Genomic DNA, 24,163 nt, shown 5'->3' on the forward strand with positions numbered 1-24,163 from the left:
CTATGCATCCAGTGGCCCAAACCCAGAAAACTGGGCATCATACTTGCTTCCTCTCCGTCTCTCATACCCCTATATCTAACAAATCACCAAATCCCCCTGACTCTGTGGTCTAAAGTAGCTGTGGAATCCAGACCTTCATCTCATCCTCAGCACCTGCACCTGGGCACAGAAGTGGACCGTGTCAGGAGCTAAGAGCACAGCTTCTGGAACCAGACTGCTGGGTTTGCCCTCTGGGTCTGTTCCCCACCTGTGTGTCTTTTAGGTAGTTACTTACCTCTCTGTGCCTTCGATTGTATCTTTAAAACAAGGGGCATAATAATACCTTAATTATTTTCGTGAACAGTGCCTACATAATTATGAAAATTAAAAGACTGACTCTGTATTGAAGCCTTAGAAGGGTGCCTGGCCTTCAGCAAGTATTATGTGCTTGCTACTATTCTAAGGCCAGGTAGCACACTTAATCTCCTAGATCATTATGACAGCCTCTTGTCTCCACCTGGTTGGCAGAGTCATCATTCTGAAGGGAGCTTCACACCATTTCACCTTTCCATGGATTCTCATTCTTAAGGTCAAGCCTAAGCACCTTAAAATCATTGTCTCCCAACTGCTTTCTTACTTTTCCTTTCACCACTTGCTCACCCACATCCTGCCTGCCAGTCATATTTAACTCTTTTGAGTTTCCTAACAATCGGTGCTTTGTCTCTCTGCTGGCCTTTGGCCCATGTTGTTCTTTCCACCTTGTTCTCAGGTCACCCATTTTTCAGAGAGCGTTTCTCAGGGCTACCCCCAAGCCTGGTAAATGAGCATTTTATACTTAACATTATTTAAAATCATAACAGTAATATTGTCTTAGATATGTCTCCTATATACAGCCTATAGTTGGTTATTTAAAATTCAATCTTGACAATTCTGCTTTGTAACCGGAGAATTTAGTCCATTTATATATAATATAATCATGGATATTTGGGGTTTAAACCTGCCATCTTGTATGGTGCTTTTTATTTGTTTCATCTTTCCTACGTTTCTTTCTCTTTCCTTTTCTCACTTTTCGTTTTGATGGACGAAACATTTGTCTCTCCCAGTTTGGATGACTTATGGTGTGTGTCTATGCTTTTTACGGTTTGCCTTAGAGATGAAAACATGCACATTTATCAAAGTCTAAATTTAACAAAACCTCACAGACAATATAAGGATCTTTCTTTACCTGCTCCTGACATATACATTATTTTTGCCTGGTATTTTAATTTAAACTAATCTTATTAAAACTTTGTAGGGCTCAGTAACAACTTTCAGGTTGTCAACCCCCAAAATGTGTATCCCACCTCTGATTGCCTATTTTCCTTGGTCGAAGTGGCTATCTATTTTTGCATTTTATATTATTTACCCAAGAAGGAACTACTTCCACACAAAGTCAGAGAAACCTAGTGAGTCATCCAGTTGATTCTTCTGCAAATTTATGATGGCCCCAGGCCAGTATTTCTACAATAGCCTCTGAGAGACAAACACATGGACTTCCCATCTTCTGTGAACTTTCTTCCTCTATTTAAGCAAGTCTTTCTGTCCCTGTACTACACTATAAGATCTGCAGGCTGTGACATCAGGCTGGGCTCCCAGGAACAGTTGTGAGATTCACAACTAAGACTGTGAAGTCAACTGTGAATTTAAAGATTAAGGATTAATCCTTGGGCTTAAAGGAGCTCTTAGTAAGTAAGAAGATAATTTTTATGAATGATACGGCTTTGGGTATTTTTCTTCTCTTTTCTGAATATTTGAAGCTTGCAAAATTGGAAGTTTGGCACAGTTGTGAAGCTTTTCTGAGGGTCCCTAATTCTTTCTTAAGATTTAAAAGAGCACAACTTTATAAATATCTAGAAAGGTAAGACATTTCTATTTTCAAAACAAATATCCCTCACCCCAGTTGTCAAAGATGTATTGAGTGTTTTCTGCTTATTTACCTGCAGGTCTGTTGAGTTGCTAGAGTTTAGAAATGTGGCATCTTTTTCTTTCTGTATATTAGCTAAAAGTCCTGTTAATGGAAGAACTTACTGGTAGCTGAATATGAATGAACGGAGGGTGGTGACTCCTTGGATAATGTCTGTTATGTTTCTTCTAACACATTTTTCTTCTTTTTCATCTTCTTCTACTATTTCTTTTCCTCTTTCCTTCTTCTAGAGGTGGGAGCAGTCAATAGAGTCACTACTTTTGAAAAGAAAGCTAGTCACTTCTCTGTGTGCACAAGGCTGATTGGAGGTTTTATACCCAAAGAAGAATTGAGTGCCGTTGAGCCTTTAACAGATTTCTGAGAGGATTGATTTCATATCATCTCCTCACAGCATGGAGGGAAGAGATCAAGCTGGAAGAACCAGGTAGGCTACTCCTTGTGCAACCTGGCTCTTCCCCCATGCCAGGTGCTCTACCTGCCTTCATAAGATTGCCATTTTAGACTGAAAGAGCCTTCTCTCCGCAGCCTAATTTGCTGGTCACTGGCACTAATGTAAGGTACAGCAATCTCCCCTTATTTGCAGTTTGAAAATAGGTGAGTACGGTGCAATAAGATACTTTGAGAGAGAGAGAGACCACATTCTCATAACTTTTATTACTGTCTATTGTTATAATTGGTCTATTTTATTATTGTTGCTGTTGTTCTCTTACTGTGCCTAATTGATAAGTTAAACTCTATCACAGGTAACATATGTAAAGGAAAAACATAGTCTGTGTAGGATTCAGTGCAATCTGCAGTTTCAGGCATCCGCTGGGGGTCTTGGAACGTAGCCCCAATGGATAAAGGGGGACTACTGTGTTGTAAATGGTACCACGTACTGCCTATGTAAAATGGCATTCCCTTAGTGATGCTTTTAAAGCGAAGTTGTAAATGTCTGTCTTGGCTGAAGCACTTGTGTGGATTAGCAGAGGTGCAGGCAAAGTTCTACTTACATACCAAAGTCCTGACTCTCTGAACGCAAAACATCTCAGATAAGTTCTCCACGTGTTACTTAGTGGCCTACCTATATGTTCATGCTCAGAGTATGGGGAAAGGGTTAAGCAGGGAAGTAGCTTTTAAGACTAACGGGATTTTTCTTCTAATTCCTAATTTGCCACTAACTGGCTGAGTGACTTTATATCCCTGAGTCTCAGTTTCGTCAGCTGTCATATAAGCAATAATAGACAACACTTCCTTTTCCTTAGTGTGTGCCTAAAACTATGCTGAGACTTTCTGATACTTCTAATCATCACAACTACCTTCAGGGAAGACTATTACTGTCCTCATTTTACAGATAGGGACACTGAGAATTTAAAGCCCTTGCGTAATTTGCCTAATGTCACATAGTAAGCAGTGTAACTGGACCTCCTTGTTTCTACGGGCCTTTAGTCGCTAGGCTGCAATAGTGACCTAAATTATTTCTCTGGTCACTCTCTGTGCTCAAGTTTTAGAATTCTATTATTTGACTCAAAAATGAAGAGGGAAGAGATAACGAGAAGGCAAGTCCAGGTTTTATTGATCTTTGATTCTTTCTCTAAGATGAAGAGAGGAGGTTGGCCAGGTGGTGGAGAAAGTCCAGAACCCTAAGATGGCAGCAGTTCTACTAGCTGCCCGGGCTTGGCAGCCACAGGCACTACCCCTCTCTCCTTCCTCTGCCCCCTCATGAGATCCTGGCCATGTGTAGGCGTCCCGTCGGAATGGGTTCCAAGGCCCCCCCCACCCCACCCCCGCCCTGAGGTTGATGCTCATATAAAAAAGTGAAAGACAGGCAGCTCCTACCCTCACCATCAACGCGAAGGAAAATGATTATCTTGAAACATATGATCAAAGGTTCTGCACTGAATTTTGTATTCATAATTCTGTACTCTTGCTCCTGCAAATTACATAGGCTCTAGGCATGGCAAAACCCATCCTTACTGTTGTTCTAATACATTTTTTTGTTCATTAGAACACAGGTAATTTAAATAGATTGAAGTAGGGCTTCTTGACTTTAAAAATATGGCATTATCTGAAATTCAGGTAATAGTTCTAGACTGTTCAAGAGCCTGAAAAAAAATGAGGTGCAGATAGTCACCCGTTTGTCCTGTAGTTTATCACACCAGTCTCAACTGAGGGTTTTTGCATTCCTTGAGAAAGTGACTCTAGCATTTTTCAAGAAGACAGTGGAGATCTATGAAATACTCATATAGGGATGACCCCATTATCAATGAGTTTGTTGAAGGCGGAGTTGGTTAGTGGGAACACAGCTTCAAGTACACAATTTTTTTTCAAAGTACAATTTTTCAGAAGAAAAAAATGAAAATTGAGTCCTGTTTGCTTTTGTCTTTTAAACTAGCAGTTATTAAAATAAATGCCCAAATAAAGAACAGGAGTTTTTCTTCAAAAATTCTCTCTCCCCTCCAAAATTTTCATTCGTGCCTAAGTTCGTATAAAGTCTCTCATTTTATGAGTGTTCTCTCAATTATTTTCTTATGAAGAACAAAGTCCCTCCGTAGAGAACACAAGTTCACCTGAAAAGATCTTAGTTGGTGTTAGTTTTGGATGCTTATAAGGAACTGAAAAAACTGATACTTAAAAAAAAAAAAGAGGCAAAACAGACTTAATCATTATACTAGGGTTTATGACCTCACATTTGGGAAGATTATATATATTTATAAGGAATGTATTGATCCACATGGGAACTTTAGAGAAATGGTTTAAATTGTGGAGAACACAAAAGAATACATCCAGGATGACTTTTTTAAAAAGAATTTTCCCTCCTACTAGCTAATTGGGCACTTGGATCTTGGGATAAAATTTCCTAGGACACTATAGGCAAACTTAAGTGTTTATCAAACACTCAGAAGGAAGTGAAAATTATATGCTCTGGAAAACCTTTCCATGACCTAAAAAGTGGCTCTGTGATAATGAGGACACTGAGATCGAATTGTTTGGATAAAACTATCCCCCGAATTGTGAAAAGGGCAATTTCTAAATTAACATTTACGTCATTTTCAATGTGTACATAAAATGCACTTACTAAATGTAATGTATAGATATTTGACTATTTCACCAACATCCCTAAAAGTTTATACATTCAAATTGTCAACACAGACCGGAAAAACCTTTTTTGCCCTTTCCTGTTGGAAAAATTGGCAATCGCTTTATATTTGAATGTATGCTCTTTATAATTAATAAAGATTTTACCCAATGCAGTATGGAGAACTTAACTGATATATGTAATGTTAAATATATTTTTTCTCCCTAGGAATGAAAAAGTTTTGAACTGCTTATACAAAAATCCTGATGCGATTTTTAAGCTCATTTGCTTTCCCTGGGCAGGAGGTGGCTCCATGTATTTTGCCAAATGGGGCCAAAAGATTCATGAGTCAATGGAAGGTGAGTTAATTTTTATTACCATCTAAGCAATTTATAAGGTCAGGTGACATGCACTCATAGGAATTTGAAGCTTGGTAAAGATTTTCCTTATTGGTAGGTAATGAATAATAGACATCCAAGATTGCACTTCAGTAAGGTAGCTTTTATATTTTTGAAGTAAGTTGCCTTTACTTTGTTATTGTCATTGGAGCTAGAAGGACCTTTTAGGACTGCAGTCCCCAACCGCTGGGCCATGGACCGGTACCAGTCTGCAGCCTGTTAGGGACCAGGCCGCAGAGCTTCGCTGCCCCCACCCACACCCCCCAATCCATGGAAAAATTGTCTTCCATGAAACTGGTCCCTGGTGCCAAAAAGGTTGGGGACCATTGTTTTAGGCGATGACATTCTAATACTGCGTTTGTTTTTAATGTCATTATTGATATGGTTGAAGTGAATCGATCATCTTGCAATTGTTTTCAACTTGTCCTATGATTTGTTCAATTTTCACTGTTTTCTGCTTTTCTTGAATGCATAGAGTATTTAAAAAAAACTATTCTGTGTATCGCCACTATGGCCTTATTAGCCAGAGTTCTTTGTTTTCTTGTTTCAGCAGATGCTGTAGGATTTATCACAGTCTATCCTTCAAATTAAGAACCTTCTAGCAGCGTACTTTTATTTGCCCCTCCTGTCCTTTTGCTATTGTCATACATTTTACTTTTGCAGTACATTTTCATCATTTTTGCTTTGAATAGTTATTTCACATTTTTTAAAATGAGAAAAATGTCTTTTATATTTATCTATATTTCCATTATTTTTAGCACTCTCTTCCTTTGTGTAGTGTGAGCTGCTGTTTGGAATCCTTTTCCTTCAGCCTAAAGAAACAGTTTTATAGTGTGTGTCTGCTGGCAGCAAATCTCTCAAAAGACTGACATTGTTTCTATTTTGCCTTCACTTTTGAAAGACATATCATCTGGATATACCATTCTAGGTTGACATATTGTCCCTCATCATGGATGACATCCCTCTCTCCCCTGACTTGAATTGTTTGTGATGAGAAGTCAGCAATAGCGATTAACATTATGTTCAATTGATACTTTTCTCTGGCTGATTTTAAGACTATTATTATTATTATTATTATTGTTAGTTTGAGACAGAGTCTCTCTTTGTCACCTGGGCTAGAGTGCTGTGGCATCAGCCTAGCTCAGAGAAACCTCAAACTCCTGGGCTCAAGTGATCTTCCTGCCTCAGCCTCCTGAGTGGTTGAGACTACAGATGCGTGCCACCATGCCTGGCTAATTCACTCTTGCTTAGGCTGGTCTTGAACTCCTGACTTCAAGCTATCCTCCTGCCTTAGCCTCCCAGAGTGCTAGGATTATAGGCATGAGCCACTGTGCCCAGCCCTTAAGTGCCATTTTTTTTTAAATTTTTACAAATATTGTTTATTTTAATGAAGCTGGTACAATGTCCATTTAAAACCCATATCCCAGGCCAAAAAGTACAAATAAAATCCAAAAGAGCAATGTCCTATCGTATACACTTCTGCATGAATAACTTGATTAATTGCTAATGAAAATTAGAACTTTTCTGGGCTCTTCTGACAAGATCTTTTAAAAATCTTAAAATGCCTTCTCTTCCGTGAAGCCATCTTTGGAGTTAGTCATTACTCTCACCTTATCTGGCATCTTGACTCCAGCTTGATATCCCTCTTCTTTTGGTCCTAACCCTCAAATTTGAAAAGTAGCTTCATGTTAAGGAAGGGTCATTTTTGCACAGTTCAGTTCTCTGAAAAACTTCCATCTCCCACTGAAAGTCACAATCCAGCACGTGATTGTGTGAAGCAATCATGTGCTGGAACTTCAGGGCCAATTGGAAAGTCATTATGAACATCTCCATTGGTCAATCTTACTTCTCACAAGCCTGAAAACGCACAGTCCTGCAAACAGTGGCCTCTCTGTGCTCACATGTCATTTTTAAAAAGGAGTGGGCGATAGGAAGGGGACTGAGGCTTGATCACCCAAAATCAACACGATGAAAACAAACGATAAGGAATAATGAGCACTAGAATTCCAATTACCAGATGTTTTAAAGAGATGGGGTGCTAGTTTTCAATTCCGTTTTGAACACCACATTACAAAAGAACTATTTTTAAAAATAAAAAAGGATTGAGGGAAAAGAAAAAAATTAAAAGAATTTCTAAACTGTTGAATGACACCCCCACATTTGTTCCCGATAAACTTCAATCACATCTTCTTCCTCCATTCCCAGTTCTTTGGGAGTCTGATTATCAGCAATTCTCTGACCTTCAAAGAGAAACCTGAGTGAATTAATTGGAACTCCCTGTCTTTGACAGTACGATTCTGAGTTTCTTGAGATGGGTTGTTACTTTCACTTTGAAGTGACTCTCACTGCTGTCCTGTCCAGTGACTTTGAGTTCAATGTATTCTCCTTCCTTCTTATCCCCCAAGTCCTCGGTTGAAGGTTTTGCCTCCTGCTCAGACATGGCACGGTGGCTTCGCCCCAGGGGTCTCTGCACAACAATGGCCTTGGGCAGGCAGAACCTCGCTCCAGGGTTTACAAATCCGACTCTCTTCCCCACAGCACAACACCATGGCTCTTAAGTGCCATTTTGAAAGAATAGTTTTAGATTTACAGATAAGTTGCAAAGATAGTTCAGAGTTCTCACATACCGACATCTAGCTTGCCCTATCGTTAACATCTTACCTTGCTATGGTGCATGTTACAACTAAGGAACCAACATGGGTATGTTTTTATGAACTGAACTCTATGGTGTATTCAGATTGCACTAGTTTTTCCTGCTGTCCTTTTCTGTCTCTTCCTGTAGACCACCTCACTTGGCTGTCCCATCTCCTCTGTCTATGACGGTTTCTCAGACTTTCCTTGTTGTGGATGACCATTTTGAGTAGTTCAGGTCAGATATTTTGCACAATGTCTCTCCATTTGGATTTTCCTGATGTTTTTCTCACAATTAGATGAGGGTTATGGGTTTGGGGGAGGAAGACCACAGAGGTGAAGGGACATTCTCACCACTTTAGATCAGGGGTATCTGCATAAACATGACTTGTCACAGATAATGATGAGCTTGGTCACCTGCCCAAAGTAGTGTTTGTGGGGTCTCTCTGCCCCACGTTCTGCTCTTTGGAAGCAAGTTACCCAAGGGACAAGGAGTCAAGCACCACCTCTTTAAGGGGGAAGTAGCCACGTAATGTATTTGGAATTCTACTTTAAATATTTTTAAGAAAATAAAAGTTCATTTGAAACTCTTCATGTATCCTTTCTAATTCGTCTCCCTCCTCTCCCCTCCCCTCTTTCCCTTCCTTCCTGTTTCCCTCTTTCTCTGTCTCTCTCCTTCTCCCCCTACTTCCTTCCTTCCTTCCTTTTCATTTCTCTCTCTCTCTTTCTTCCTTCCTTCTTTCTTTCTTTCCTTTTCTTTCTTTCTTTCTTTCTTTCTTTCTTTCTTTCTTTCTTTCTTTCTTTCTTTCTTTCTTTCTTTCTTTCTTTCTTTCTTTCTTTCTTTCTTTCTTTCTTTCTTTCTTTCTTGTCTTTCCTTTCTTTCCTTTCTCTCTTTCTTTCATTCATTCTAGGTATCAATTTTAAATAACAAGATTCAGAAAATATGATTAAGTATAGAGTTTCTTCGAGCCCAAAGCTTGAGGACAGCCACCTGGGAGCAAAGATTGACGTTGCCCTGAAAACACACTCTGATTAGCAACAGTTACAAGTGGGTTTTTAAGGGAAAAAGAAGAGGCAGTACCTATATTGTTTACCAGGAATTTATATTACAATAGCATAAGCTATTGATTGGCTATCCATTGCTCTTTGTATCACAAATTCCAGGAATGTGAAGATAATGGATCAGGAGCAAAATGCCTTTAAACACCAGCCTGGGGGCGGGGACTGAAGTCCCACACTGATGTCTCTCTGGGTCTGATAATTTTTGCATGGCTCTTATCGCTCAGACTGCTGTAAGCTATTTTTCTTTACTCAAAGGTGACCTACCTTTTTTTGCTTAAGTTTTGCAGGTTACATAAGATAATAAAACACATGGGAGAGGGGGTCTTTGCCATCATAAAACTGTGACTTGTCTAAAGTCACATGTACTCGTTCTGGCAAGCTAGGAAGTCTTGTAAAATTATATTGACTTGTTGACCAGAGGTGGAACTAATAGGCACTATAGACTTAAAGAAATCAATGTTAATTTTATTCTGAGCCACGTTTAAGAACCATAACCCAGAAACTCGGACTCAGTGCACAGGCCCTGGCAATGCCCTACAGGAGGCTCCGCGTTTGTACACTGTGTCCCATAGAAAATGGGAAAAGGGGACAGTGGAGCAAAGGTGACATTCTCACGGTTCTGACAAGTGCCCAGTGACTAACAAACAAATATGTGGTCAGTGTAGACAGAGTCAAAAGATAACCCATTTGTAGGCTTCTCAAGGTCTGGAGATGGGTGTCTGGTATTATGCTTTGTGTTTCATCTGATAAGGGATGTTTGTAATTTGTACACGTCAGTGAAATATGTCACAGCCCACAGCCTTGCAGGTGAGAGTTTAGATCATAGGTCTAGGTTTTATGACCCGTATGTCCAAACTAAAGCCATCTTGAACCGCTTTTGAAAATTTTTCTTTCAGATTGGTCTTTTTCTGACAATATATCCCTAGAGACACACACCTATTATCTGGTATAAAATCAATGAACTTATTGTATTTCCCTTTTTTTCCTTCTCAATAAAAAGGTGATATTATTTTTACTCTATAAGAGCATATAACATCATCCCTTTTTTTTTTTTTTTTTTTTTTTAGTCCTAGACCCACAATTAAACGTGTTGAAATCTTACCACCAGTCCTTTGCCAAACTTTCTCAATCATCTCCTGTCTGTATGAAGTTCATCTTCTAGTACAGAGACTGGCAAACTCTTTCTGCAAAGGGTCCAACAGAAAATATTTTCAGATTCGTGGGCCTTACAGTCCTTGCTGCTTTGCTGTGGTCTCACAAAAGCAAGCACGTACAAAATGAATATTGGCTGTGTCCCAATAAAACTTTATTTACAACAACAGGCTTTGAGTTGGTGATTCCTGTTTTAGCACATGGCTTAAGCAGGCTCATGATTACAATATATCCAAATCCCTGTATCTCTAGGGAACTTTGATAATGGAGATAAATGACTGAAATATATACTTCCTTGAGTTCCTTAAAAAATTTTGCTTTACTGTTGTCTTGCTCTATATTTTGTTCTAAAATAGTCTAATACCATCCTGATTTGCTTTCCTTTATACATAACTTGGCAATTTGCCTGAAGGGCTTTTTTTTTTCTTCCAATCTTCAAATTATAATATTTTAATTCAACTACTATGGGTCGCTTTTCTCAAGCATATAATGGGTTCTTTCAGTATGTAGTTCCGATCTTATTTTATTTTGGAGAAGTTTGCATGAATTAGAGTTTCAGATTTTCGTTCTTTTCCAGTGTTTTATTTTGTTTAGCTTTCCTGAGGGTTTCCATTTGTTCCTATGCCAGACTATGACTTTCTTTTCTAATCTTTCCCCTATTTCTTTATTTAGCTTTGCTTTCCTTGTCGTCATTCTTGTCCTCTGTATCCACTTAAATACAGCACTTTGCATTGGTTATGTCATGAGCAACGTGGTTGAGTCATTTTTGAAAGAATTTTTGTCTCTTTATTTAATTTCTTCCTGGCCGGTCTTCTGTCAGCTCTTTGTGCAATAGTCTCTTTGTAGGCAGAATTTTAAATTTCTGAGTCATAGTGTTCTTTCATTTCTGCCATTTGTTCGATTTAATTTCTTCCATGTTGGAGTTTCTCCCATGTTGTGTTGTTCTCTTCTGCTTTGTGAGGTTTTTTTTATAACAAGCATTTTCATCAGCGGAAAAAGTTTGATTTATACGTTCTGTATTCTGCATGTTACGTTCATTTCTGTGTATGATGAGATGCGTTAGATGCTCCTGATCAGCAATGACAGCTGGTTCCACTGGAGGGAGGTGGTTGGTTGCTGCCTAAGGTTTTGGTTTTTTTTTTAGCTCAAGAGTGCCCTCTTCTGTTGCTAGAGTGAAGTGCAGTTTTTCAAAAGATAAATGGCACCTTGTTGGTGTGGGTGGAAGTTCTGTCATCTGATGTTTTCTGTAATCTTCTAATATTTTCATGTTTATGTAGGATTCTTCTTCAGCCCCTTCTTTCTTTATTTCTGCCATCAGGACTCCAGGGGACATTTTCCCTTTTGAAGTTGCTTCTCTGTCCCTGGAAATGCTCTCTTCCCAGCACTCTACCTCTCTCTTCCTCAAGTCCTCTGTGTCCCTTCCTTGCTACACTCTAGTAGCCTGTACTCTGATACGGGTCTCAGACAAAATAATCCATTCATTGGAACAAGAGAGACCTGAAATCCATGTATAAGTGTATTTTTAGACATTATTGGGAGTACTTTTATATCAGGTTTTTAATCAACAACCAATGGCTTGATATTCACAATGAAAGGCCACTCCTTTTAATGAGTTTTTGAAGAGTTGATATCTAAAAATGTAGACTACAAGCTTAACCATGTCCGTTACTCCCCTTAAAGAATTAAACAGTATCAATATAACTCACATCTCCACATACCCGCTCCAATTGTACCTGCACTCTCCACTTTTAGCCTTCTTAAACACTGACCTAAGCAAGATATCATATCCTTTCACATATCTGATGTTTTACTTTCCTGATACAGGCACTGGCTGTCACAGTAACCATTTCATTGGCACATGCTCACCACTAGGATTTTCAGTTGCTTCTTTTTTTATTTCTAGGTATTCCCTCTACTTTAGTGTGAGCTAAACTATGAATCTAATTATACATGTATTTCATCTAGCATTTCTAGGTATTTTGTAGTTAGAAGGTATTTTATGCTTTTTTCTTTATCAGCAACTTCTAAAACTTTTACCTGGACTTAACCGTTATTTATTGATTGATTGATTGATTTTTGAGACAGAGTCTCCGTCTGTCACCTGGGCTAGAGTGCTGTGGCATCAGCCTAGCTCACAGCAACCTCAAACTCTTGGACTCAAGTGATCCTCCTGCCTCAGCCTCCCGAGTAGCTGGGACTACAGGCATGTGCCACCATGCCCAGCTAATATTTTCTATATATTTTTAGTTGTCCTGCTAATTTCTTTCTATTTTTAGTAGAGACGGGGTCTCACTCTTGCTCAGGCTGGTCTCGAACCCCTGAGCTCAAACTATCCTCCCGCCTCGGCCTCCGAGAGTGCTAGGATTACAGGTGTCAGCTACCACGCCTGGCCTGGACTTAACCATTATTATCTGTTTGTTTGACATTGTTCACATTGTGCAGATATTAGCTCTTTGACAACATCATGGTATTTCGTTCATTGTTTGTGTGTACTAACTTGTGTTTTTCGATCTTCAGTGCACTCTGTAAGGCTTGCTGGAAGAGAAAGTCGACTGGAAGAGCCTTTTGCCAAGGACATCTACCAGATAGTTGATGAAATTGTTTGTGCCATGCTGCCAGTCATCCAGGATAAACCGTTTGCATTTTTTGGGCACAGGTATTTGAAAAGTCTGTTTTCAAAGACATCTGGGGGAGTTTCTTCAATCCCAAGTCTATGGTTAATGTCGTTCTTTGTGTCTTCTGGGATGCATCCCTTTTGTATTGATTAAACAGCATGTTGGGTCATGATGACCAATCACAACTTTTACAGTTCACCAGTTTGCATAGCAAGTATACCTTTTTTTTTCCTTTTAGGCAAAAAATCAACACTTGTAATTCATAACAGCCACTCATATTCCATTTATTTTGAAAATTAAAAACTATGCAAATAGTGTATGTTTCTTAAGCTATTATAGATTGGATAACTAGGAGGTTAGGTCATGGACCCTGGGGTTCTGGCTGTTTCTTGGGCAAATTCCTTAGGCTTTTGAATTAGTTTCCTCCTTTATAAAGCTGGAATGAGAAGAGACTCGACTTGTGAGGATTAAATGAATAGTGATCATAAATAAATTGGTACATAGTGAGGACTCAATGAATTTTGGCTACTATATTAATATTTATAAATATAGGCGAACACAAATGGAAAAATAAAAAGTACCCATCATCCCACCACCCAGATAACAACGCTTTAAAGTTTTTCTGTGGTTCCTTAGCACTTTCACGTGGTGGGGGCCTGTTTTATGTCTTCAGTTGGCCTTTTTCACTCATTGCTGTGAACATCTTTCACAGCCTACGAGTATTCAATGCTTCATGATTTGTTTTATTAATCTCCTTTGGTGGATATGAGTTAGTTCTATCTTTTTCTGTTGTAAACAACACTTCAATGAGCATTCTTATAGAAAATTTAGCATAAATCTCCTATCAGTTTCTTAGGGTAAATTCCCAGAATGTATGTTAAATGATATGCCCATTGTTAAAGTTCTTGATCCATATTTCCAAATTACCTGCACTTTACACTCCATCGGCAATGAATATGGGACTCAGTTTCCCTTTCTTTCATAAAATACATCAATACAATTTGCAAGTGGATAACCTCTGGCAATCTGTCTACAATATATATTTATATAATATCTGCAGCAGTTCACCAACTGTGTGACACCAGTGACCCTTTATACTTTTAAGATGTACTGAGGACCTCAAAGATCTTTTGTTTATATGTGATATATCAATATTTCAATATTTACGATGTATCTACCAAATATTTCAATATTTACCATATTGGAAAGTAAAGCTAAAAAATTTCAAAGATATTTAATTATCACCTTATCTAAAAATAACATTAACAAACTCATATGTTGACATAAATAATACATTTTTATGGAAAGGACTATATTTTCCAAAAAAATATGTAGTGAGAAGAGTGGCATTATTTTATACTTTTGCCAGTCTGTTTAATGTCTGGCATAATGGAAGGCAGTTGAATTGTTGCAATATCCCATGTCATGTGGCTTCTGGAAAACTCCACTATGCACTCATGATAGAATGAGAGTAAAAAAGGCAAATCAAATTTTAGTATTTATCTTGAAAATAGCTTTGACCTCTTGGGCCACCTGTCAGGGTATCAGAAATTCCCAGGGGTCCCCAGACTCTACTTTGAGAACTGCTGATATATGCCATCTAAGGCTTAATGATACACATCTTTAAGGAAGAAAAGGAAATTTAAAACAATTTCAAGACACTGTGGAAATCAGTACTAAATTTATTCTAGGCTGTCTTTGAGACTTTGTTTTATGCTGACATAAATCATTGAAAATATACCTTTTAGAAATCAGTTAGAGTTGTCAATCAACAAACTTACACTTTTGTCTATAACATGATCCTTGTTCCTATTGTGCTTATGATGTGTTTATGATACTTGTTCCTATTGACTTGTGATGGATGATTATGTTTTTCTTTCTTGGATTTAGCATGGGATCCTATATTGCTTTTTTGACTGCACAAAACCTAAAAGAGAAATATAAGCTAGAACCAGTGCATTTCTTTGTGTCGGGTGCAACTCCTCCCTATGTAAGTAATTTAGCTTTATTTTAGGAAGGGCAGTGGAGAGGAGGGGAACAGGGAGGGCGAGGGTGAGGGGGAAGGTCAAAACGAAGCCATTATTTTCCTATCTGGTGAATTTTGGTCCAGTTTGGGGACAATGGCAGGGACACTATGTGCTATTGAAAAGTTCCTCAAATCTCCTTCAATATCATTCTCTCTCCATTTGCCTGAAACGCACTTCAACTATTCCCTTATGGTTGCCTGCTTTGTCCCTGGGACCTTTGAGCTAATACTGACCCCATAAGTGCTTTTTCTTTCCTTCTGGGTCAACTAGGGACTTAATCAACTTTCAGTAAAGTCACTGGATCAGAGCCAGGAAAAGAATCCCTGAAATTTCAAAGGGGGACAGTGATATCACATTTTTGGAATGACAGTGGCTTTTTAAACCTGGTGCTGCTATTCCTGCTACACTTCCTCGTATCCCTTGGATGTCCTCTCTTCATCTAGAGAAAGATGCTGACTGGTCTGGGACCCTAGGTTTGCAATGGCATTACTGATGAACTTCCTTCTCCCTGCTTTTAGAAAGAAAATAATTCCCCCGCTGAAACCTATAGAGAGAGCAGTCCATTTCCCAGCCTTGATATAACGATGTGTCCCTTAGATACAATTTTCAGTTTATGCGCAAGTGTTTTATATGAAATATCAGGCCTGTGTTGTTAATGTTTTAAGTCAAAGGCCCGGCTTTACATACCCAAAGACAAGGAATTTACTGAAGAACAAATTTGCCGTCAGCTTATTGATTTTGGAGGTACCCCCAAGCATGTTATTGAAGACAAGGAACTTTTTCAACAATATATTCCCATTCTGATGGCAGATGTGCACATCATGAGTTCTTACACGTAAGTAACCAAGATAATGGGGTTTTCTGGGTATCATTATTTATAGAAAAATGTAGATTGGCAGTTCTCTGAGGCTGCTTATATGGAAGAAAAAATCTTAAGAGTTTAGTTTCTACCTTCTAAGCTTTGACCTTGAAAACAAAATTTAAAAGAAAAAAAAGTGCTTAGTTTTATTTCCTTTGAGACCACCTGTGATATTTGTACTGGTTTAGAATGGAGCCTGGGCACAGAAACTGTATCTGTAAAAGATGACTAGCACATATTTTTCTTAAAAAAAAAAAAAAAAGAAAAAAATATATATGATTAGACATGCATGTTTTATTACAAAATATGTATCTGTTGACTGAAGTAATTCCAAACCATTCTCACCTTTTTAGGGGGTCAGTAGAAACGGACTGCTACTTTTTGTTAAGTGTGGAGGCAAACCAGTGGGGAGGGAAATTTTGCTAGGTTTGCTTTTTTGGGAATTTTGTTCCAGAACTCATTTAGCTCTAAGGCATCGCTCCATTCCCTTATCTCATGGGATATCTGTATTGACGCTTGATTCTTCTGATAGGACTAAAGTCCTAACACCCTCTAAATCCTTGCCTAATAACCTCCTACAAATGGCTCTTCCTGGTCTAACTTCCCCATAGGCATTGGGGGGCCGTTAGTCACCGTTATATATTGTCATGCATTTCTTCTATTTTGTTTGGGCTTGTCCCCTTGGTTTCTTGAAGGCAATTGCTTGGGCCTGTATTTCTTTTACTTCCACCACAATGCCTGGAACTGGGCATTGGGTCACCATTAGCAGTGCTTGCTACCAGAAGTTTACACAAATGGCCACAAAATGTGGAACAGACACAGCACCTTGAGATCTGAGATAATCCCAATCATCTTGCACACATCCCTCCATTCACTGCCCACCTCCGATCTATCACAAAGTCCACAATTTACTTCCTAGATATCCCAAGTCTATGCATATCTCTCCATTTCTGTCCATCCTAGCCATCTTAGCTCACTTTGATTCCAATAGGCTAAGCTGTCTTGTGTTTCTGGCTTTGCAGAGTCAGGATCAAAGAAATATAGCCTGATATTTGAAAAAAAAAACCCAGACTTGAAACCTTACATTTAAAAAGACTATTAATAATCAAAACAACATGGTTCTGGCATAAAAACAGACACATCAACCAATGGAACAGAATAAAGAGCCCAGAAATAAACCCACACATTTATGGTCAATTGATTTTTCAACAAAGGTGCCAAGAACACACACAATGGGGAAAGGAAGTCTTTTCAATAAATGGTACTGGGAAACTGCATATCCACATGCAGAACAATAAAATCAGACACATCTCACACTATATAAAAAAATCAAGTCAAAATGGATTAAAGACTTAAATGTAAGACTGAACCTATAAAACTACTAGAAGAAAACATAGGGGTGAAGTTCCATGATGTTGTTTTGGGCAATGATTTTTTGGATACAATCCCAAAAGCCCAGGTAACACAAGCAAAAACAGACATACGAGATTGAATCAAACTAAATAGCTTCTGCACATCAAAGGAAACAATCAACCGAATGAAGAGACAGCTTATGGATTGGGAGAAAATATATGCAAACCATACATGTGATCAGAAGTTAATATCCAAAATATATAAAGAACTCAAACAACTCAATAGTAAGAAAACAACCAATTAAAAAACTAGGTAAGGGACCTGAAAAAAGACAAAAGACGAGTGTTGGTGAGAATGTGAAGAAAAGGGAACCCTTGTACACAGCTGGTGGGAATATAAATTACTACAGTCACTATGGAAAACAGTAGGGAAGTTCCTCAAAAAATGAAAAATAGAACTACCATATGACCCAGTAAACCCATGTCTGGGTATATATCCAAAGGAATTGGAATCAGTATGTTGGAAGATATCTGCACTCCCATGTTTATTGCAGCACTGTGCACAATAACTAAGACATGGCATCAGTCTAAGTGTCCATCAAGGATCAAGAAAAATGTGTTATATATACACACTAGAATAATATTCAGCCTTAAAAAAGAAGGAAATCCTGTCATTTGTGACAACATGGATGAACCTGGAGGACAATATGCTAAGTGAAATAAGTCAGGCACAGATAGACAAATACTGCATGATCTCACTTACATGTGGAATCTAAAAAAGTTCAACTCATAGAAGTAGAGAGTACATTGGTGGCTACCAGAGGCTGGGGTGTGTGTGGAGGGGGAGAAACAGGGAGATGTTGGTCAAAAAGTACAAAGTTTTCTTTTTTTTTTTCTTTTTTTGAGACAGGGTACCACTCTGTCACTCAGGCTAGAGTGCTATGGTGTCGTCATAGTCATCACTGCAACCTCAAACACCTAGGTGCAAGCAATCTGCTGCTTCAGCCTCCCAAGTAGCTGGAACTACAAGCATGCACCATCATGCCTGGCTAATTTTTCTATTTTTTATAGAGACAGGGTCTTGCTATGTTGCCCAGACAGGTCTTGAACTCCTGGCCTCAAGCTATCCTCCCACCTCAGCCTCCCAAAGTGCTAGGATTACAGGCATGAGCCCACCACAACCAGCTACAAAGTTTCAGTTAGACAGGAGGAATAAAATTTTTGAGATATATTGCACAGCATAGTGACTACAGTTAATGTAATATCTATTTCAAAAGTGCTAAGAAAGATTTTAATGTTCACAGCATTAAAAAAAAATAAGTATGTGAGGTGATGGATATATTAATTAGCTTGACTTTATCATTCCATGATATATATCTCTCTCAAAATGTCTCATTGTACCCTATAAATATATACAATTATTTGCCAATTAAATATAAAATTTAAAAAGTAATCCAAATCACTATGGACACTCAATGCAATAATGCATGCAAAAGCTGGTTTTTAATAGTTATACTTTGTACAATGATTAAAAAAAACCCAATCTTTAGAGTCCACTTACCATTAGACAGAACACTGGGAAGCTAAAAATAGGAAAAAAAAGATAGAGTCCACTTACCAGAATGAAACCTCCTGTTTGTGTCTTGCTAACCTGCAAGATTCTGAGCAAGTTTCTTTAACAGTTGGTGTCTCATCTGTCAAAGAAGGGATAATAATGGTAACTTTCAGATGTTGTGGTGAGGATGAAATGAAGTCGTGCTTAGTAGAGAGTTTGACACATAACAAACCACAAGCCATTTTTAAAAACAAAACATGACAAAAAATACTGTTGAGTTCTTTCACTCCAAAGAAATCCCTCAAAACACTAAAAATAAAACATTAATCACTGACAGGGATATTCCACTCATAGAATATAAGAAATCTTAACATTCTCACCTGTTTCCCAGTGAATCAAATTACAGTAGCTACTCACAAGTATTAACTTCCCTCCTCCCAATTCTAAAAACTCACCCCAAACCCTGGTCTTTGGATTCTTCTCCTCTCATCTTTCCTGCTCCTTCTTCTTTCTCAATCTGATCTTCTCTGTTCACCCTGCCTTACATCTCAGCTTTTTCCAATGTAAATAAAATCAGACCTATAGAGTGTCTCTCAGTCTTCTCCTTCCCCACCACCTACCACCGAGGCTCAGAGCCTGGTGGCCCAAATGGAAATCTGTGTCCGATGGGCAATACCAGAAGCTGTGGTTACTCCAACTCACATAAGCTGTTCCCATCTCTTGTCTGGACTCTTCCTCTTGCTGTTGTCTCTTCTCCTTCTGGGATCTTGATTCCATATGTTAGGCTGTTTCATAATTGATCTTTTTCCACATATCTTGGAAGTTCTGTTTTGTCTTTAAAAAAAAAACAAAAAACATTTTTTCCACATGTTTCAGTGTGGATAATTTCTACTGACTGTTTTCAAGGTCACTGATTCTTTCTTCAGCTGTGTCGAATCTACTGATGAGCCTGTTAAAGGAATTCTTTCTTTCTGTTGCTGTTTATTTCCAGAAATTCCATTTGACTCTTTCTTGTAGTTTTCACCTCTCTAATGAAATTCCCCCTCTATTCATGCATGTCATCCACTTTCTCTGCTAAATCCTTTGACATATTAATCACAGATATTTTAAAGTCCCCATTTTTCAGCTCTGACATCTGGGTCTTACCTGTGTCCAATTCTTTTGATTGTTTTGCCTCTTAACAATGGGTTGCTTTCTTGGGTGTCTCAGTTTTTTAGTTGAAAGCCAGCTATGTATAAAACAATAGAGACTGAAGTGAATATTTTTTTATACCTGAATTTGAGCAAATCTCTCCTTGTCTTCTCTCCTTCTGTTGCTTGTTACTCCATGTATGTTGTTAACTTGTGAGATAACACAGGGAGTTCTTGGATGCCCTAGATAGCCTTAAGCCTCAATGCCAGGTAGGCTCCCAGGTGGGTGGGACTTTCTCAGCACCTGTCTCTTCTCTCTGTTGCAAACAAATTTTGCCTTGTATCTGTGGTTGGCTTGGGTGGAAGAATCCTGCCCCTTCCCGCAAGTAGCAGACCTGTGCTGGTTTTGGTGTAGGATTGTTTCCTACTCCTTCTCCAGGGGTACAGGGTTTCTGCTTTTGTCCTTCCCCCAGCAGCCACAGGGGTGGCTCCACCTGCGTCTCCCTTCACCCCTCCTCACCTCTCAAGGTGTGGTGCCCCCTGCTCCAGCGGCTTTGGGCCAGGCCCTGCACAGGTGGCGGGATCCAGTGCTTGTCACATGGCCACAGCTCACTCCCTGCCCTGCGGAGGTGGCTCTCTCTGGCCTCCTGCCTTGCTCCTAGTCTTTGTCGTGAACCCCTAGCTGAGGCCCGGGGAAAAGAGCGGGCGAGTCAGAGTGAATCCCTTCTGACACACCTGGCACTGACTCGCCAACGCTTTCAAACTTCAGCTGATTTGAGTTTCGCCCCACGCCCCACGCCCCACGCAGGGCAGCAGACGCCCCCTCCTCCCTGCTCTGCCCACCTCTCCCCAGCTGGGCCCTGGGCCCACCCTTCCTTGGAATTCGGTTTCTAGCTTGCCTTGCAAACACTCTCCGAAGCCTTCAAGAAAACTTATGATGCTGCAGTTTCTCTGGGGTTTTCCCCTCATTGTTAGGAGAGGCCTTGCCTGGACCACTGGATGAGCAGCCAGCCTGGCCCTGCCACCCAGGCTCAGTCCCCTGCCATCCAGCCCACGTGCTCCCCGAGGGATGGGAGTCAAGTTCGATAGTGATGTTCCTTGCCTTAAACCCTTTTGGTGACTTCCTATCACTCTTAGGATGACCAAAATCCTCTATGTGGCCTAGACTTGGCCTTGCTTACCCCTTTGACCTTAATTTGTCCCAACAAATATTGTTGGGACATATAGCCATTATTTTGTGCTCCTTCTCTTCCCTTTTTCTCTCCAGGCTCTGGCCCTTTCACCCAGTTCTTTCCTGTTCATAGACTGCAGAGCCTCTCCCTTTGCCCTTGGGAAGGAGCTTTGACTCTGTCCCCACCCCCACCCTCCTGCCACGTGTTCTCAGGCCACCCTGGACTCCATCTTTCACACACTTGCCTCTCTCATTAGCTGTCTGTTCTTTGATGAAGGTCCGTCTCTGGCTGCAGGAGGGCAGGGACTGGGACTATCCATGGGTCCCTGGTGTCTCACACAATAAACACATTTGCTAGTGTTGGGATAGAGGAACCAACTGAGGGGCCCCCCTGGCTGGAACCCACTCTTGTTCCAAGCCTCGCAACAGACCACAGAGAGCTGGGAGTTAATCAGAGAGGTCGTTGTTTCTGGGGAATGACAGAAGTGCTGACTTACCCTGAGTCAGCCTGGGTGCCCCACTGTTGTCCTTCCGCCACTTGCCATGTTCTAGAAGTTAGATGATGTTGGAAAATGGCCTCCACATTGCATGTCTGCCAGGTTCTAAGAGGTGGAAGTGCCACTCATGGGAAAAAGAATGTTCACATTGCTAGAACTAGCCAAAGAGAAAGAAAGCGAGCCCACCCCAAGTTTCACTGCAGTTGATAACAGTGATAGAAAATTCTGGAATGTTGCTTGTGTCAAAATGACTCACCAGTTCTTTTATGTTTACAGCTGTGATATACCATCTGAGGCTGTTCTTGTTTGTGACTTAACATGCTTTCTTGGATCCAAAGACATAGCAAAAGATATGGAAGGTGAAATTATTTTTATAGTCTTGAGTGTTTTATTGAAATATGTGTTTGATAGTTTTGGACTAATGTGAACTATTAGGTTACTGCAATGAATAGAAAATGGTCTAAGTTTTATTTAGCATAAAAGGAGAGATGTTGGTCTGGTGTAAAATGAGAAAATGCAGGTAATACTGCTGTAGACTGATAGGTCTTAGAGAAATTAAAGATACAGGCCAGTAGAACATAAGACATTGGAATTAGCTCTACCACTGGGTATGAGCTCTTACAGAAATACTATCTTGCAGTAAATCTTTAGTTGTGGTTGGTGTCGTTTGTTATTAAATATAATTTTTTTGTTTATTTTTAGCTTGGAAACATATAACCAATGGAAGTTTCAACCTTCTTGTCCTTCCGGGAGATCACTTTTATCTTATGTCACCTGATAATGAGAAATTCCTCAAAGACTACATCACCAAGTGTCTAGAAATATCATCACTTGCCACTTTCTAGATAATTTCCCTTTTGGTCTTAAAATAATCAAAATGATACTCTTCACAGCTATTCAGACATAACTCTTTAGTTTTATTTAGAGATCGGAAATGATACATTTTCTACTGGCGTGGTGATTTGTTATACATAAATGTATTTCTCTGAGGAGGATTTATGTATCTGGGGATGAAAGACACATGGGTAAAGAACACTCTGGGCAGTATTTTATCTTTGTATTAAAATCTTATGTGCTTCTTATCTGTGGGCTGTTTGTCAATAAAATTCATGCTTGGTAAATTATCCATTTTTCTTTCAATTATTTTAACGGTGAAAATGATTAACAGGGGAAATGCTTGCAATTAACTCATTGTTTCACCCACACATCATGACTCAAAGTTCTATCTAATCTTTTGAAATGTAGGGGAGTTCAATTTATAAGAAAATGAAATGCTTTATAAAAGAAGATAGCCTTAAACAATTATTGTCGCCTGTACCGGCAAGTCCCTGGCCCCCTTTCTAAGGAGCTGCTTCTACACCAATTGCTGGTTGGCTTTGTGTGGCCCTGCCACCCTGGCAATGGCTTGCTGGGACCTGGGGCCAGCCCTCCCATGGAAAACCAATCCAGAGTCTGGCCCCCGGCGTGGCCTAGGGAGTAGTCAAGCACAAATGCCACGCCCGATGGGCTGTCTCAGCCTCACCCTGCCACACCTTGACCTTGACATAGGGAGAAACAAACCTGAACCAAGAGAAAGAGAAAAGCAGAAATAGGGACGATTAGCTGAGTGGGAATAATGGCGGAACACTATGAATGGGAAGGGAGTGAAGTGTCACCGTGTCCCTGGAGCTGCCTGAACACTGAACTCTGTCAATTCCCAGACTGTGTTCATCTCTTCAAGGACTGACTCTCCCTCAGATGCCTGGACTTCCTTATTTCCTTCAGATTGTCACAATAAACTCCACTACTTGATGTGACTGATGTCTCTTCCTGACAGCCTATACTGCTGAGTGGCTTTTTTCACTCAGCGTAATTCTCTGGAAATTCATCTAGTGGATCTAGAGGGTTTTGTTTTTGTTGCAAGTAGCATCAGCAATATGTTTATGATCGTATAATATGGGTTTATATTTTGTTCCTATTTTTACATAATGGACATAAGGTCTTAGTAAATAAGAATAAGGAAAATGCATACTGGAGGAATTTTTCAGAATTTACCATTCTTTTTTAACATAGTACAAATAATATAAAATTAATTATGGGGTGGGCTTTGAGTTAGAATTCATGTTATAAATTTGGGCTACAAATAGCCTCAACCCAATTATGTTAAATGTTTAGTACATGTTATAGTTTACCCTTTAGTTTGATACTATTTCTAGAGCCCCCTTACTGAAAGATTGATACAAAAGTAATTTAGATTTGTGATAATTGATTTGAAAAATCTGTCAACATAGTCTGCAAATGCGAGTCTCACGGTGTGGCCAATGCCAGGCTTTGGGGGTGGGTGAAGTCCACATGAGAATAGCTCTAAGAGTTTCCAAGCCCTTGATTCCAAGAGACCAGGCCAGTCTCAAGGGATTTGGCCTTAACTTTATTGTGGACAACTTCCGACTATCTTTAGGCAAAACTTAGAAAAGATGAGATGAGAATTTTTTTTTTTTTTGAGACAGTCTTGCTCTATTGCCCAGGCTAGAGTGCCATGGTGTCAGCCTAGCTCACAGCAACCTCAAACTCCTAGGCTCAAGCGATCCTTCTGCCTCAGCCTCCCCAATAGCTGGGACTACAGGTGCATGCTACCATGCCCAGCTAATTTTTTCTATTTTTAGTAGAGATGGGGGTCTCACTCTTGCTCAGGCTGGTCTCAAACTCCTGACCTCAAGCAGGCTTTCATCTTGGCC

At 39.6% G+C, this 24,163-nt stretch overlaps 1 protein-coding gene and 1 pseudogene across 3 annotated transcripts; one reads left to right on the forward strand and one right to left on the reverse strand.

Moving 5' to 3' along the window:
* Positions 1–1,582: 1,582 nt before the first annotated feature.
* On the forward strand, positions 1,583–22,550 carry OLAH (oleoyl-ACP hydrolase). Of its 3 annotated transcripts, none has more exons than XM_045533945.1 (8): positions 1,583–1,876; positions 2,173–2,366; positions 5,229–5,359; positions 12,761–12,899; positions 14,749–14,848; positions 15,551–15,720; positions 21,726–21,808; positions 22,152–22,550. In XM_045533945.1, the coding sequence occupies exons 2-8, from the start codon at positions 2,335–2,337 to the stop codon at positions 22,292–22,294; spliced, it is 798 nt and encodes a 265-aa protein (XP_045389901.1). In that variant the 5' UTR covers positions 1,583–1,876; positions 2,173–2,334; the 3' UTR covers positions 22,295–22,550. The 3 variants fall into 3 exon arrangements, with proteins under 3 accessions (XP_045389901.1, XP_045389909.1, XP_045389918.1); XM_045533953.1 differs by having other exon boundaries at positions 1,583–1,703; XM_045533962.1 differs by lacking the exon at positions 21,726–21,808 and having other exon boundaries at positions 22,152–22,306.
* LOC123625445 lies at positions 7,511–7,888 on the reverse strand (annotated as a pseudogene).
* Positions 22,551–24,163: the final 1,613 nt, after the last annotated feature.

This window comes from Lemur catta, chromosome 1 (assembly GCF_020740605.2).
Source record: "Lemur catta isolate mLemCat1 chromosome 1, mLemCat1.pri, whole genome shotgun sequence".
NCBI lineage: Eukaryota > Metazoa > Chordata > Mammalia > Primates > Lemuridae > Lemur > Lemur catta.

Bases quoted from the DNA above. Each gene is read 5' to 3' on its own strand.
- OLAH (XM_045533945.1), top strand. From the start codon at position 2,335: ATGGAGGGAAGAGATCAAGCTGGAAGAACCAG. The intron at 15,721-21,725 runs GTAAGTAACCAA...TTATGTTTACAG, and splicing joins CACATCATGAGTTCTTACAC to CTGTGATATACCATCTGAGG. The intron at 21,809-22,151 runs GTGAAATTATTT...GTTTATTTTTAG, and splicing joins CATAGCAAAAGATATGGAAG to CTTGGAAACATATAACCAAT.